Consider the following 13,976-nt stretch of genomic DNA (forward strand, 5'->3'; position numbering starts at 1 on the left):
GTCGCTCATATATAGTGCAGCTGAAACATGGGCTGTGGTAGCCTTTTGCTGTACTCCAACCTGTGGCTGCAGTCCTAGAGTGCTCTCTTCTGGCTAAGGATAGACATGGCCAAAATGATCCAAATGAGAGAAAAGAAAAAAGCTCCTTATAAAGCATTTCTACACCTAGCATGTGAATAGGTCTCAAGAACGATTGGGCACAAGAAGAGTATTAAAATTTGTCTTTATTTACAGAATAAGACAGAGCTTTTCCCCATGAGATAATTACTACAACCCTAAGATTAATGAAAAAGATTAAAATTCAGTTAGCAAAATGCACCTTGGATTTTTAGCCAGTTATACTTTTGATCTCCAATTGTTAGCATCTAAGACTTTATTCCATCTTTTACCTCATTAAGTTTAAACAGTTTTTGTTAAAAAAAAAAAAAAAAAAAATCCAAACAAAATGTACACACTAAAACAAAAGGCTGTAAAACCTCAGTTTACACTCTCATAACCCACAGATACTAGATCTCAGAAAAGTCTCTTGGCAGCACTGCTAGCAGAGTCCTAAAGCCCATAATGGTTTCCTAACAAAACAAACAGAGAATCAGAGTTTTAAAAACACTTTAGGAGTTACATAAAAATGAGACTCATCCACAAAAAAAATGTCATAGTTCATCTCATCATTCCTTCAAGGTTCTGGCCAGATGAAAGTGCTTACAGTCTTTAAGCGGCTCAGACGTTTCAGTTTGCCTGTTCTCCTTATCATGTTGGAAAGCTTTGCTGGGGTCAAACCTGCGGCGAGGCGCACCGGGGAGCTTTGACTTCACTTGCTCCAGATCAGTCTTTAGCCAGCTCACCTGAGAGCGAAGCTTAGACACCTCCTACACACACACGAAAAAAAAAGGGAAAATAAATAAATAAAAAGAAGGTGGGGAGGGTGTAGTGTAGAGGCATGTTAGCTTGAAATGATGTCTGCGTTTTGGAAGGCAGGCAATTCTGCATCACGTTTTACCTGTTTCAGAGAGATGTTCTCATCCTTCAGCTTCACCACGTGTTTGATCTTCTGCTTCTGGTTCTGGTGTCCCAAGAGGCGAGCGTAAGCGTCAGCCAGTTTGTTTAATTCCTCCTGGTTTGCCCCGTTCTCATTAAGTAGTGCATTTCGCTCTGCTGCAAAGGCATTGAGCTGTTCCTGCAGACACACATTAATTAGTTTTCACTATTATTCTGATAACTGTGTGTTCACAGAAATGTTATGACATCAACATTCATTTTGATTTGACCACTTGATGAATACACATCTCCACTCTTCAAATCTTCACCAACTTCTGGGGAAAAAAAAAAAAAAAGTCTTGCCTTTTAGTTGCTTAAAAGCACTTCAATCGGTAAGACTAGAAAAGTACTGTGCAAGTACTGCTCCATTCACTGCTAAAAACCTCCACTTTTTTCCTCTCAATCACCTTCTTCACCAACTGTGTCTGTGAGCCATTTGATGCTGGGTGAATAGAGTAAATTGGGATTATTAGAACTCTGGAGCTCCAAAGAGAGTGTGTAGAAGTACTGAAGCTGTTAATTGAGCTGAAGACAACTAAAAGACAGCCTGAACAGCAGAGGTGGGTGAGAAATATCTGCGGGTTCATATGTGGCAGTTTTATTTTGCTGGTAAGATAAACATAAAGTGCATGCACCCTGTCAACTAAACCAATTAAACAAGGAGGGGTTTTGCTGTTATTAGAGCTGGGCGATATGAGATTTTTTCATATCACGATATGTTTTTTTCATTTCAGGCGATAACGATATCTATCACGATATAAGCCAAATAACTATATTTGTAAGATTTAAATGTGCCGTTGCTCACAAGTAAAATGTGAAATAATCAGCAGCTTGTTTTGATTTAAATATTTATTTCTCATAATAAGTTCAACAGGGTAGATGTACCGTAATTGTCGGGCTATAAGCCGCTACTTTTTGCACAAGCTTTGAACCCTGCGGCTTTTAGTCAGGTGCGGCTTTTCTATGGATTTTCCATGATTTTTGTGATATCGTAAGACGATTTGTTTTGTTTGTTCCGCTGTTGTACGGCACTACGTTGCCTGGCGGAAGGATCGGGGTTCAAGAGTGGTATGTTAGTCACATGTCCGTCCGCCAGGCAACGTAGTGCCGTACGAAGTAGCGCGAAAAACAAACTTCAAAGTAGCGCTACGCATTCAGCGGGAGTCGTGGATGACGAGCGGCGATAAACTTGCGAAAAGCAAGTTATGCCCAACTCCACCGGTGGATTCTGACAGCGTGGAAAAGTGCGAAAACATCCACGATCACCAACGGATTTTGAAGGGCTGGACTGCTGCATGATGGAGAGGAGTACACCGCCACGGCCCTTCTGAGGGTGTTCGACTCTGACACTGACAACGAGGATTTCTTTGGTTTTGAAAGTGACAACGAAGGAGAGAAGCGGAGAGTGGATGACGAAGCCATCCTGAGCCTGTTCGTTTCCGACATTGGAGAAGAGGACTTTGGTGGTTTTAGAGCGCAGGAAGAAGAGAAAGATGGTGAATGACTGACTTTTCTTCTTGTTAAAGCCGTGTCACTGCACCTGAGCCTAAAAGGTAGTCCGAATCTATTTTCCTGGTGTGCTGTAGGTTACTGTTATGTACTACATGTGCAAATATGTACCCATAACTTGTTTTTCAAAATATTAATAAAAGGGGTGTGTCTCCAAACAGCCATCTCTTTCCTGACAATTCCCTTTGTGCATATTCTCTTACATATGATAAGTCAACATTGAAACACCTGCGGCTTTTAGTCAGGTGCGGCTAATGTATGTACAAAACAGGATTTTCCCCTGATTTTAGCTTGTGCGGCTAATATTCAGGTGCGCTTTGTAGTCCGGGAAATACGGTACTTAAGGAACATGAGACTTTTTCAGATAAATAAAGGCAAATATTGCAAACTACACAAAAGGCAGCCGCTAAAGCGTTTAAGTTTCAAAATAGAACAAACAAAACAGACTAAATTGTCAATTCCACTTAGAAACAAAATATTAATTCTAAAAATAAATCTTAGTTTGTTTTACAGAAGAACAGACAAAACTGACTAACTTTTGTCAATATCAAATAAACTGAGAACTAAAAGGAAATTCTCAATCTCTCCTTGTTGTATAGCTGAGCTTTTCAAACAGTTTTAACAGTTACTTTAGTCTGACAAAAGCCGAATGACGAATTAGCGCTTCCAGTCAGAGACTGAGGCTACGTCCACACGTACACGGGTATTTTTGAAAACGGAGATTTCCCGTTTTCGTTTTAAAAAATAATCCCGTCCACACATAAAGGCAGAAATGAAGGAAAACGCTGCTATGAACATGCCAAAGCAGCAGGTGGCGCTAGATTCCTAACCGTGCAGAAATGTTGGCCAATCAGAAGTCTAGAAGGTGGGAAAAAGTAAACAAAGCTGGGGCATAGAAGCAGAACAGAGTCGTATGTGTGGAGGGACAGTAACTGTGTGTATATGTAAGCATTTAAACACTGCAGAGAGTAGAATTAACAGTATTGTAGAAATTCATTTCACCGAAACAATAACGTGGCGCACAGTGTGACGCATGCTCCAGTTTATTGTATTTCCAGACTTGCTTTCGGCACAATTTACAGTGCACGCTACTCTGTTTTTTGTCAGACTTGAAATAGCCGAAACAGCTTCACACTACGGAACTTCTTTGGCTCTTCCGTTCGACAATCTCTCCGGCATTGGAACCATCATCTGTTTTCTCTTCGGTCACGCTCGGTTGATTTTTCTAGTCGGCACACTCATTTCCTCCATTACGCGCTGGCTCCATTACCCGCTGGCTGCTTCCCAAACAAACACACGTGCGTGCGGCTTGGCACTTGTGCTGTACGTAACAAGCCACGCGACGTGACGCTGCGGCTGTGATTGGTTCGGCTCTGCGCTACTTAATTTGGATTGGCTGACCTTTTTTTTTTTTTTCTTTGAGGACAAGAGCGGCGAGGTCTATCGCGATAGCTTAATTTCTCTATCGAGTAAAAGTTATATCGTGATACATATCGTTATCGTTCTATCGCCCAGCTCTAGCTGTTATTAATCTAAAAATACTAATTAGTCCAACTTTAATGAAAACGTGTGTGGGTTTCTATGAGTTGTCATAAAAATAAATCACAGACCTGGAAGGGCTTGACTTTGGCAAACAGCTCCTCATATTGTTTCTTCCAGTGCTCGGTCTCTGAACTTGAAGAACTTAAAAGAAAGTATATGATGAGTTAAAAAATGCACAAATTGTAACAGCAAAAACCTCCGGAGGACACACAAAGATCAACCTCTCTCACCTCTTCTCTTGTGCTTCAGTTATTTGTCTTTGCAGTTCCTGCCGCTGCTCCTCCAACTCCCACTGCAGCGTAACCTTCTCCTGAGTCAGTACTTTTACCTGCTCTCTTATAGCTCGTCCGTCTTGTCGCACCTCATCCAACACGAGCTGCAGAGCTTGTGTTTTCTCTTCTGCGAGGCCTAATTGGGCCCGGAAGCTCTCGGTTTCTTGTTCAACCTCATCCAGGTGAGACTGAAGCAGATTTCTGGCCTGCTCGGCCGTGCTAAGTTGATTTTCAAGATCCACCTTAGATTGGTCTCTGAGCTCTACCTGAGACAGTAGACCTTTCCTTTCCTCCTTTAATCTCTCGAGCTCAGTCTGTAGTATGATCACCTCTGACCTTAGCTGCTGGTGGTCTTTCCTTTCAACCTCACATGCTTCCTTCTCCTCCTGAAGGGCGATCTGAATTTTAACCTTCTCCTCTCTTTCTTGTTTGAGCTGTGTCGTCATTTCCTCCTTTTCCCCACTGATTTCCTCCAGCAGTTTCTGGGCTTTTTCCCTCTCTTTTTGGAACTGAGCTACACTCTGACCTCTCTCTTCCCCCAGTTGTCCCAGTGCGTCTTCTTTCTCCTTTTTCTGCAGCTGTACCTCCTGCTGTAGCTGACTGATCTGAACAGCGTGGCTCGCCTCCGCGGCCTTCATCTCATCATCTTTTTGTGCAAGGCAAGCCTGCACCTCCAGCAACATTCTACAAAGTCAAAGAGAAAGGTAGAAAAGTGACAACTTTAGCAAAGGTAGAAATTTTGTTTAAAAAAAAAAAAAAATAAAAAAATTTTTTTTTTAGGATACCTCAAAATCTGCTCGCTGGCTTTCACTCCAGCTAACTGTATCGCCTGCTGCTCTTTTAACCATTCCCTGACTCTCTTGATCTCCTCCTCCTTCTGTTGAAACCCTGTGAGGATCACCTCCTTAATTTCAAGTTCTAGCTCTCTCTGCCTTTCCTTTGCTTCCTTTAAAGCCTCTCTGGTACTGAAAATTAAAACGAGCATCCCGTGAAGCCCACGCTCTGGCAGAAATTCACATTTAAAGCAAGCACAAATCAAACTGGCTTTTCAAGAGACACATCCAAGAACTACAGACGCTTGAGCGCTCACCTTTCCAGCTCCGTGACAGTTTCTGCCATCTTGCTCAGGGACTTTGTGTGCGCCTCTTCAAGCACTCTCACAGCAGCTAAATGCTCCTCTTTCACAGCTGCCATGTCATTGCTTTTACTTAAAAAAAAAATAATAATAATAATAATAATAATAATAAGACACATTGTCAGTTTACGTTCCTAAAACACCCAATTCACTATAACAATTGACAGAAGTATCAAAAAATATACAAAATCAAATAGCAGTGGTCACATAATGCATCAAGTAACACTGCATTTAGAAAAACAGATGAGACAGTTTTTCAAACTTTTTCTTCCTCAACTTCCTAAAAACATTAATAAATTACTGTATCTTTGGGTTTGGATTTTTTTTAAAAACACATAAATAAATAAATAATAATATTGGAAGATATAGTGGAATAACTGTGCTCGCAACAACAGCAGGGGTTGTTGCGAGCACACATCTACGGTCTACGTAACGAGGTGATCTGGGGTGAATACTTCAACTTTCATAAACTATTCGCTTCATGTTGCCTTGTGAAAACCCGTCCACTGGGATTTCCTCCTGATGCCACTGACTATCACAACTGGAGGAAGAGCTTACTGATGCTATTTGAAGAAAACTGGAGCTCTATGGTTTAACTTCACTTTTATGTAGTGTTAACGGAGTGAACTTGTACAAATGTAAGTGGAATAATAGGACTTTCTGTTTTCTCATGAAACTGCTCCCTTAATTTCATTCCAATTACCTTGTCGGCTGCAGCGAATATTCTCGTGTTGCCAAACTTTTATTTGTGTTTGGTGCGAACAAACCATAAGAGAATTAGTCTATGGTATGGAATAACCTTGAGTCGTAATAAAATCTTCGCTTGCAGCCCTAGCTACAAGGTGCACATCATCAATATTAAAGTGACGTGGCCCTCCAAACCTCTTACATTTACCAGACTCTCAAAAAGAGAAAAGAAAGAAAACATGGTCACCAAGTGCCCTCCTTTCTTTATACACCAAGGATGAAGTCAGTACATTTGGAAACTTTAAATTGGTCTAAAACAGAGACAGTGACCCACTGACTCCGTCATGCTTGTGATGGACTGATGCACAGCAATTATTTTCTCCCCGCTTTATTTACAGTGCATGCCAGGACATGCTGCCAGTCTAGTGGGTCAAAAATAGTAACACATGGGCAGTGACACCCATCAGTTTGCTTGCCCTTTGGTTGCTCACCTCTCCAAAAGTGCTTCTGTATCACTCAGCTGTCTCTCCAGCTGCCTTTGGAGGGTCTCCCGACTCTCTGTCATTTCCTGATTATTCTGCTCCTGTTCTTCCATAAGGGCAAGCTCTCCCAGGACCTCCTCCATCTCTTCCTTTAGCTGTCTGAACCGATTCTCAGAATCCTCTCGCACCTGCTCCACTAGCACAGATAGGGAGTCCACTAATGACTGCAGGGAGAGGTGAAAAGACAAAAAAAAAGAAACAATAAGTTACATCTTAAAAGTTATTGCACTGAGTTTTGGTTAACAAAAAACAACAGCAAACCCAACAGACAAGAAAAAGTTTGTCTCACCCTTTCCTTTGCCAGTTCCTCAGTAAGCTTGGCATGTTCTTCCTGGAGCTCAGTGCATCTCTTTGTCTCCTCTTTTTTAGCCTCCTTTAGCAAGCCCAGCTCCTTCTTCAACTCTTCCACCCTCCTTAGTCCCTCCTCCTGAGTCTTGCCTAAGATATATAAAAACAAGAACTTCACAAACCTGGAATTATTTTCTGTACCTTGAATAGCCAAAGCCACTGGCTCAGGATGAACATACTTCTCTCTTCCTCAGAAAACAGACACCTCTGTTCAAGATGCGCCACTCGCTCATCCAGCTCCTTCTCCGTTCTCCGGAGCACCTCCCTCAGTCTAGAAAGCTCTGCTTCCTGCTGGCCTACTGTCACTTGAGATTCTTGAACATCTTGGTTGGCTAACTTTATTTGTTCCTCCATGGCACTCATAGAAGACTTCAGCTCCTGCTCTTGTTCCTCCAACTTCTTTTCCATTTCCCATAAAGCATCCTTTGTTGACTGCAGCTCTTGCTGGAGTTTGCGTACCACCTCCTCTTTTTGCCGCAGCGCATCTTGAGTGGTTTCAAGCTCAGAAACACACCGCTCTAGTTCGGACTCCAGCTGCCTGTGGAAAAATGACAAATGAACATATAAGACACGCAGGAAGGATAAATTTAATTAGATATACATTAAGCGTTTGCTCACTTTAGTTTCTCCACTTGGGAACCAGCAACAGTGTTCTGTGTCTTCTCTTGAATCTTCAAGCGGAGCTCCTATGGCCACAAAGATGGATTAAACATGACTTTCACAATTTATGAATAAAAGATGGGGGAAGACAAATTAATAAATACATATTTGCAGCATGTGGTAATGTAAATCTAGTTTATACCTGGTTTTCATCATTGGTTGCATCCAGGTATCCCTGCACTACACGGATCTCCTCCCTGAGCTCCCGTATCACAGCTGGCAGAGAATGCAACCATTAAAAAGAAACACAGTAAAGGTGATGCTACTTGCTTACTAATGTTATTCCCAAGTCAAAGATGGTGAAAATGTTCATTTGCCTTCCAGTTCAACTCAACAGACTTTGTGAAAAATCCAAAAGAAAACTCACCATGTAATCGAGCATTTTCGTTTTCCAGATCTTCATTCTGACTTTTTGTCACCTGATGGAGGTCCTCTAGAGAAAGATAGCATCCCTAATTAGTTCACCTACACATTCTGCATATGTAATAGATAGATATATAGTCTTAAATCTTACCCAAGTCTTTATTCCTGTCCTTTAAAGCTGCGAGTGTAGCCCTTGCAGCTTGTAGGTCAGTTTCTAAAACTTTTATTTGGCCTTCAGTGTTAATCTGAAGTACACTAAATTCCTGAATAAAAAAAAAAAAGACAATTTATTACTGCACATGGGTTAATATTAAGGTAGGATTTAACAAACTGAATGAATCATACCTGGTTTTTCACATCCAAAGTGTTCCTAGCTTCCATCAACTCCATGGTAAGGGAATTGATTCTCTTTTTTGTTGTATCAGCAGACACCTTGAAAAAAAATAAAAAATAAAAAACACCCACCATTCAAGTCCAAACACACTCATGACGGTATTTCTAAATACAAGTAGAGCCTAGATATCATCATACCTTGTTTTTTAGGAACTCGTTGACTTTCTTGAGTTCAGCTCGCTGTCTCTCAAGTGTGGTAACACTGGCAGTGAGCCCGGTCCTTTCCCTGATTGCAGCCAACAGCTTGGCCTCTACCTTCTTTAGCTCTTCTTCCAGGGCGAGTACCCGACGATCCTGCTCCCCACGCTGTTGCACCAGGGACCGGATCTGGGAAGAATCAAAGCTCAAACTATCTTTCTGGTACAGGCACCAACAGGATGAACAGCAGCTTGAACACTTACTGGTGCACCAGTTCCACAGTAATAACTAAGGACACAAGCTACTGATTACAGAGGACTATCAATCTTTGAGGTGTACCTCCTTCTCCAGTAGTTTCTGCTGCTTCCTCTCCGCAGTCATGCCATTCCTGTCTTTCTTTGCACTTGACCCTTCAGGCTAGTTTTTGACAAGGGAAAGACAAAGGAAACAAATATTGTATATCTCAAGCAACTCTATGATCAGCAGGCTCTGCAGAGTGGCGTTAACAATAACATTAAACTCACAAGGACATCAAGCGACAGAGTCCTGCGGACAGGAGAAACTAAGGGATTTCTGGAAGGCGATGGTGGTGGCGGCAGCATAGCAGCTCCATCAGCTGAAGACACAAAAGAAAAACAGTGGTACTAACGTTGTGTTACCAGTTACACCATTTCCTGTAGCATTACATGTAGCAGAGCCACTCACCCGCTTTAGGAGGTTTGAATCGATCAGATTTGTCAAAGGATGCCACTCCTCTCAGGTCCCCAGGTTTAACCTCATAGGACCCCGGAGGAGGGGCGCAACCTTCGAACAACAAGAAGACGTTAGCTGTAATGTCGATCACCGCAATCAACAGTGGTATCATAAACACCATCAGGCCTTTGTTATGTAAACAAATAACCACCCGTGGCTATGTTTTATTAATTTATATACGTTAAACAAGAAACCCCGCTAACCAAATGTGCCTTAACGCTTGCTTAGCTTTAGCCAGCGAACATAAGCCATTTAACGTTAAGTGGTTGAATTTGGCAGCATGCTACAGCCGTTAGCTTTTACTTACCTACGTGTTCGTTGAATCTCCTCAAAGGAGCTCGTGAAAAAGACATTTTATCCCACTGTATGTGACTAACTTTGAATTTCTAGAAGTGTCGCAAAGGCTGTAGTGCAACTCTCACTGACAAGCAACGCTTCGCCGCTGAAATTTCAAAATAACGTCATGCGTAGATTTATCTGCCCGTAGCCAATAGGAATCCAGTCCCCATGACGCAGTTCCGGATATCGCGAGCGTCTTCTTTTCACAACAAATTCAAATAGCCCTCAAGTTTACTTAGAAAGTGTAGTTTCGTATTTTGTTTAAATCCGTAACTGTAGAAATTATATATTTTACTTATTTTATACACCCATTGATGTACACCTGTACAGACTTAACATACTCGTTTTCGATTTGATTTGTTTTTTGGGGGAGGGGCTTCCCCAGGTCTTTTTAAATGGCTTACCATGGACGCTTTCTCCCATTGAAAAATAAAATACCATCCATAGCTCGATTTTTTTAAATAACTAAAAATCCAAAAATAATTAAAAACAGTTTAATTGGCATAAATTGCTAAGTAAAATAATTCTGTTTAATAGAATAGCAAAAGTCTACAAAGTCCAGTTTGGTCTTTGGTCGCTAACCCAGTTAATTTTTAAATACAATGCATTCAGAAAGCATTCCAACCTTTGTTATATTGCAGTTTATCTCAAAATGATTTTTTCCCTTTAATATGTACAGATGTGCTCCACAGTGAGACAAAAAATTTTTTAAATGCTTGGTATCTATTTTTACTATAGTTCTGCAATATGATAATAGTATTAGGCAAGGCAAGGCAAGTTTATTTGTATAGCACAATTCAACAACAAGGTGATTCAAAGTGCTTTACAGAGACATTAGAAACAAGAACAAATAAAAAGCATGATTTAAAATTGATTAAAACAAGCAAATAAACTAACTAACTAATTAACAAACAAACAACAAACAACAGTATATAAAATCAAAACAGATAAAATCAGAACAGTAGATAAAATCAGTAGTTAAATGTAAGTTTTGAAATTTAAGCTTAAAGTGTGGATTTGGTGCTTTATTCAAATGCAGCTGAGAACAGGTGAGTCTTCAACCTGGATTTAAATAAACTGAGTGTTTCAGCTGATCTGAGGCTTTCTGGGAGTTTGTTCCAGATATAAGGAGCATAAAAGCTGAATGCAGCTTCTCCGTGTCTGGTTCTGACTCTGGGAACTGATAAAAGACCGGATCCAGATGACCTGAGGGATCTGGATGGTTCATACTGGGTCAGGAGGTCATTGATGTATTTTGGTCCTAAACCATTCAGAGCTTTATAGGCCAGCATCAGAACTTTAAAGTCTATCCTCTGACGGACAGGCAGCCAGTGTAAGGACCTCAGAGCTGGACTGATGTGGTCTACTTTTTTGGTCTTAGTGAGGACTCGAGCAGCAGAGTTCTGAATGAGCTGTAGTTGTCTGACTGATTTTTTAGGTAGACCTGTAAAGATGCTGTTACAGTAATCAAGCCTACTAAAGATGAATGCATGGACTAGTTTTTCCAGGTCCTGTTGAGACATCAGATCTTTTATCCTTGATATATTCTTGATGTGATAGTAAGCTGACTTTGTTATTGTCTTAATGTGTTTTTCTAAGTTTAGGTCTGCATCCATCACTACACCCAAATTTCTCGCCTGGTTTGTGGTTTTTAGACGTATAGATTGAAGTTCTCTGGTGACCTGTAATCGTTTTTCTTTGGCGCCAAAGACTATTACCTCAGTTTTGTTTTTGTTTAGCTGGAGAAAATTGTGGCACAACCAGTCATTGATTTCCTCAATGCATTTACCAAGAGCCTGTACAGGGCCTCGGTCTCCTGGTGACATTGTGATATATATTTGTGTGTCATCTGCATAGCTGTGATAGTTTATTTTGTTGTTGTTTATAATCTGTGCCAGTGGGAGCATGTAGATGTTAAACAGAAGGGGTCCCAAGATGGAACCTTGGGGAACTCCACATGTGATACTTGTCTGCTCAGATGTGAAGTTACCTATTGATACAAAGTATTTCCTGTTTTCTACGTATGTTTTGAACCAGTTTAGTACAGTTCCTGAAAGACCTGTCCAGTTCTCCAGTCGTTTGAGTAATATGTTGTGGTCAACTGTATCAAATGCTGCACTGAGATCCAGTAAAACTAAGACTGACATTTTTCCACTGTCTGTATTCAGACATATGTCATTAAACACTTTGGTCAGAGCGGTTTCAGTGCTGTGATTCTGTCTAAAACCTGACTGGAAGGCATCGTAGCAATTATTCTGTTTTAAGAAGTAACTGAGCTGTTGAGAAACTGCTTTTTCAATGATCTTACTTAAAAACGGGAGATTTGAGATCGGCCTGTAGTTGTTCATTTGTGTCTTGTCAAGATTGTCCTTTTTCAGTATAGGTTTGATTACAGCAGTTTTTAGTGATTCTGGAAACACACCTGATAATAAAGAAAAGTTGACGATCTGTAACAGGTCTGACTCTAAAGTCTTTGAGACCTTTTTGAAAAAACTTGTTGGCAGGACATCTAAACAGCAGGAGGAGGAGTTCAGTTGACCTAAGATGTCCTCCAGGTCTTTGCTGTTAATAGGTTGAAACTGTTTCATGGTGTTTAAACAGTTTTTTGGTGGACACAGTAGACCTGGATCTGCTGTTGATGTACCAATTGCTTGTCTAATTTTTTGGATTTTTTCAGTGAAGAATTTGGCAAAGTCATTGCAGGCCATGGTCGAATGAAGTTCAGCTGCCACTGACACAGGAGGGTTTGTTAGCCTGTCAACTGTAGAAAATAAGACCCGAGCATTATGGCTGTTTTTAGTGATGATGTCAGAGAAGTAGGAACTCCTTGCATTCCTCAGTTGTAAATTATAATTGTGAAGTTTCTCTTTATAAATGTCATAATGAACCTGGAGGTTTGTTTTTCTCCATCTGCGCTCAGCTTTCCTACACTCTCTTTTTTCATTTTTCACCAGTGTGGAGTTTCTCCATGGAGACTTTTTCCTTCCAGAGATAACCTTCACCTTAATGGGAGCAATAGTGTCCATTACATTTAACATGTTAGCATTGAAGCTATTGACGAGCTCATTGACTGACCCTCTGGGCAGGTCAGGTGTTAATGGGAAGACCTGGTTAAAAATTGCACTACTGTGTTCAGTTATACACCGTTTTGTGATCACTGTTGTTGATATATTTATGTGGGCTGAGATTTTACTTTCAAAGAAAACACAGTAATGATCAGACAGGCCCACATCAGACACAGTAACCTTTGAAATGCTCAGGCCTTTGGAGATCAGTAGGTCAAGAGTGTGTCCTCTATTATGTGTGGCCTCTGTTACATGCTGAGTCAGCCCAAAGTTGCCCAGAGTGTTACTCAGGTCTTTAGTCCCTTTGTCCTGAGGGTTGTCCACATAAATGTTAAAATCCCCAGCAATAATTACACAGTCAAAATCAACACAGATCACAGACAGCAGTTCACTAAGGTCATTATTACATAAGTATTCAGAACCATTTACTTAATATTTTGTTCAATCGTCTTGTCTTATGCAGGGGTCTCGAACGCCAGGCATCCAGGGCCGGTGTCCTGCAGGTTTTAGATCTCACCCTGGGTCAACACACCTGAATCAAATGATTAGTTCATTACCAGGCCTCTGGAGAACTTCAAGTCATGTTGAGGAGGTAACTTAGCCATTTAAATCAGCTGTGTTGGATCAAGGACACATCTAAAACCTGCAGGACAGCGGCCCTCGAGGCCTGGAGTTCAAGACCCCTTATAGGTTATGGTCCTACAATATTGACAACATATTATTTTTTTAATTTTCTACCATTCTTGACAGAATCCAACCCAGATAGGGTTGGATGAGAAGAATGGGTGCAAAGACAATTTTTGTTTCATTTTTTTCCAAGATACATTAGGATAAATTCTGGCTAAGGCAGTGCAGCACATTTAATTTTTCAAGTCGCAAAGGTATGATATAACAACATGATTGAGATGCTACATTGATCCAGGTACAACACCAACACGAGGATATGAGAGACCCTTCCTATAGGCCACCTGGCATATGTAACAGATGTAGTATGTACACAAGCTTCATTCTACAAGATTCTCAAAACAAACAAATTTGGAAAACTAAAACCTGAAAACATCCTCAGGTGTAGGTTCAGGTGTAATACGGCATGCTGCAAGTAAATGGTAGAACCCATTGAAAAGCAAACATGCTAAATACAACTTCTTTTTTTTCAGTTAAACATTTTTTATTTCATGGAAATACAACATAATTT

General features: G+C 40.8%; 1 protein-coding gene across 4 annotated transcripts; it reads right to left on the minus strand.

Annotated features, from left to right (window-relative positions):
• Positions 1 to 207: 207 nt before the first annotated feature.
• hmmr (hyaluronan-mediated motility receptor (RHAMM)) lies at positions 208 to 10,053 on the minus strand. 4 transcript variants are annotated; one of them, XM_026188749.1, is made up of 20 exons: positions 9,685 to 10,052; positions 9,330 to 9,428; positions 9,149 to 9,240; positions 8,964 to 9,041; positions 8,625 to 8,813; positions 8,439 to 8,525; positions 8,245 to 8,356; positions 8,098 to 8,163; positions 7,873 to 7,946; positions 7,689 to 7,756; positions 7,250 to 7,608; positions 7,012 to 7,160; positions 6,672 to 6,886; positions 5,449 to 5,565; positions 5,144 to 5,323; positions 4,317 to 5,042; positions 4,155 to 4,227; positions 998 to 1,174; positions 704 to 866; positions 208 to 569 (listed from the first exon to the last, which is right to left on the minus strand). In XM_026188749.1, coding segments are annotated over exons 1-20 (3,072 nt in total). In that variant the 5' UTR covers positions 9,731 to 10,052; the 3' UTR covers positions 208 to 567. The 4 variants fall into 4 exon arrangements, with proteins under 4 accessions (XP_026044534.1, XP_026044543.1, XP_026044525.1 ...); XM_026188758.1 differs by having other exon boundaries at positions 208 to 866; positions 9,330 to 9,332; positions 9,685 to 10,053; XM_026188740.1 differs by having other exon boundaries at positions 208 to 866; positions 9,685 to 10,053.
• Positions 10,054 to 13,976: the final 3,923 nt, after the last annotated feature.

This window comes from Astatotilapia calliptera, chromosome 2, assembly GCF_900246225.1.
Source record: "Astatotilapia calliptera chromosome 2, fAstCal1.2, whole genome shotgun sequence".
Taxonomy (NCBI): domain Eukaryota; kingdom Metazoa; phylum Chordata; class Actinopteri; order Cichliformes; family Cichlidae; genus Astatotilapia; species Astatotilapia calliptera.

Excerpts from the sequence above, each read along its gene's own strand:
- hmmr (XM_026188740.1), bottom strand. The coding sequence starts at position 9,730 with ATGTCTTTTTCACGAGCTCCTTTGAGGAGATTCAACGAACACGTAG. Across the intron at positions 5,324-5,448 it reads ACTGTCACGGAGCTGGAAAG|TACCAGAGAGGCTTTAAAGG; the intron begins GTGAGCGCTCAA and ends TTTAATTTTCAG. Across the intron at positions 1,175-4,154 it reads CCAAAGTCAAGCCCTTCCAG|GAACAGCTCAATGCCTTTGC; the intron begins GTCTGTGATTTA and ends GTGTGTCTGCAG.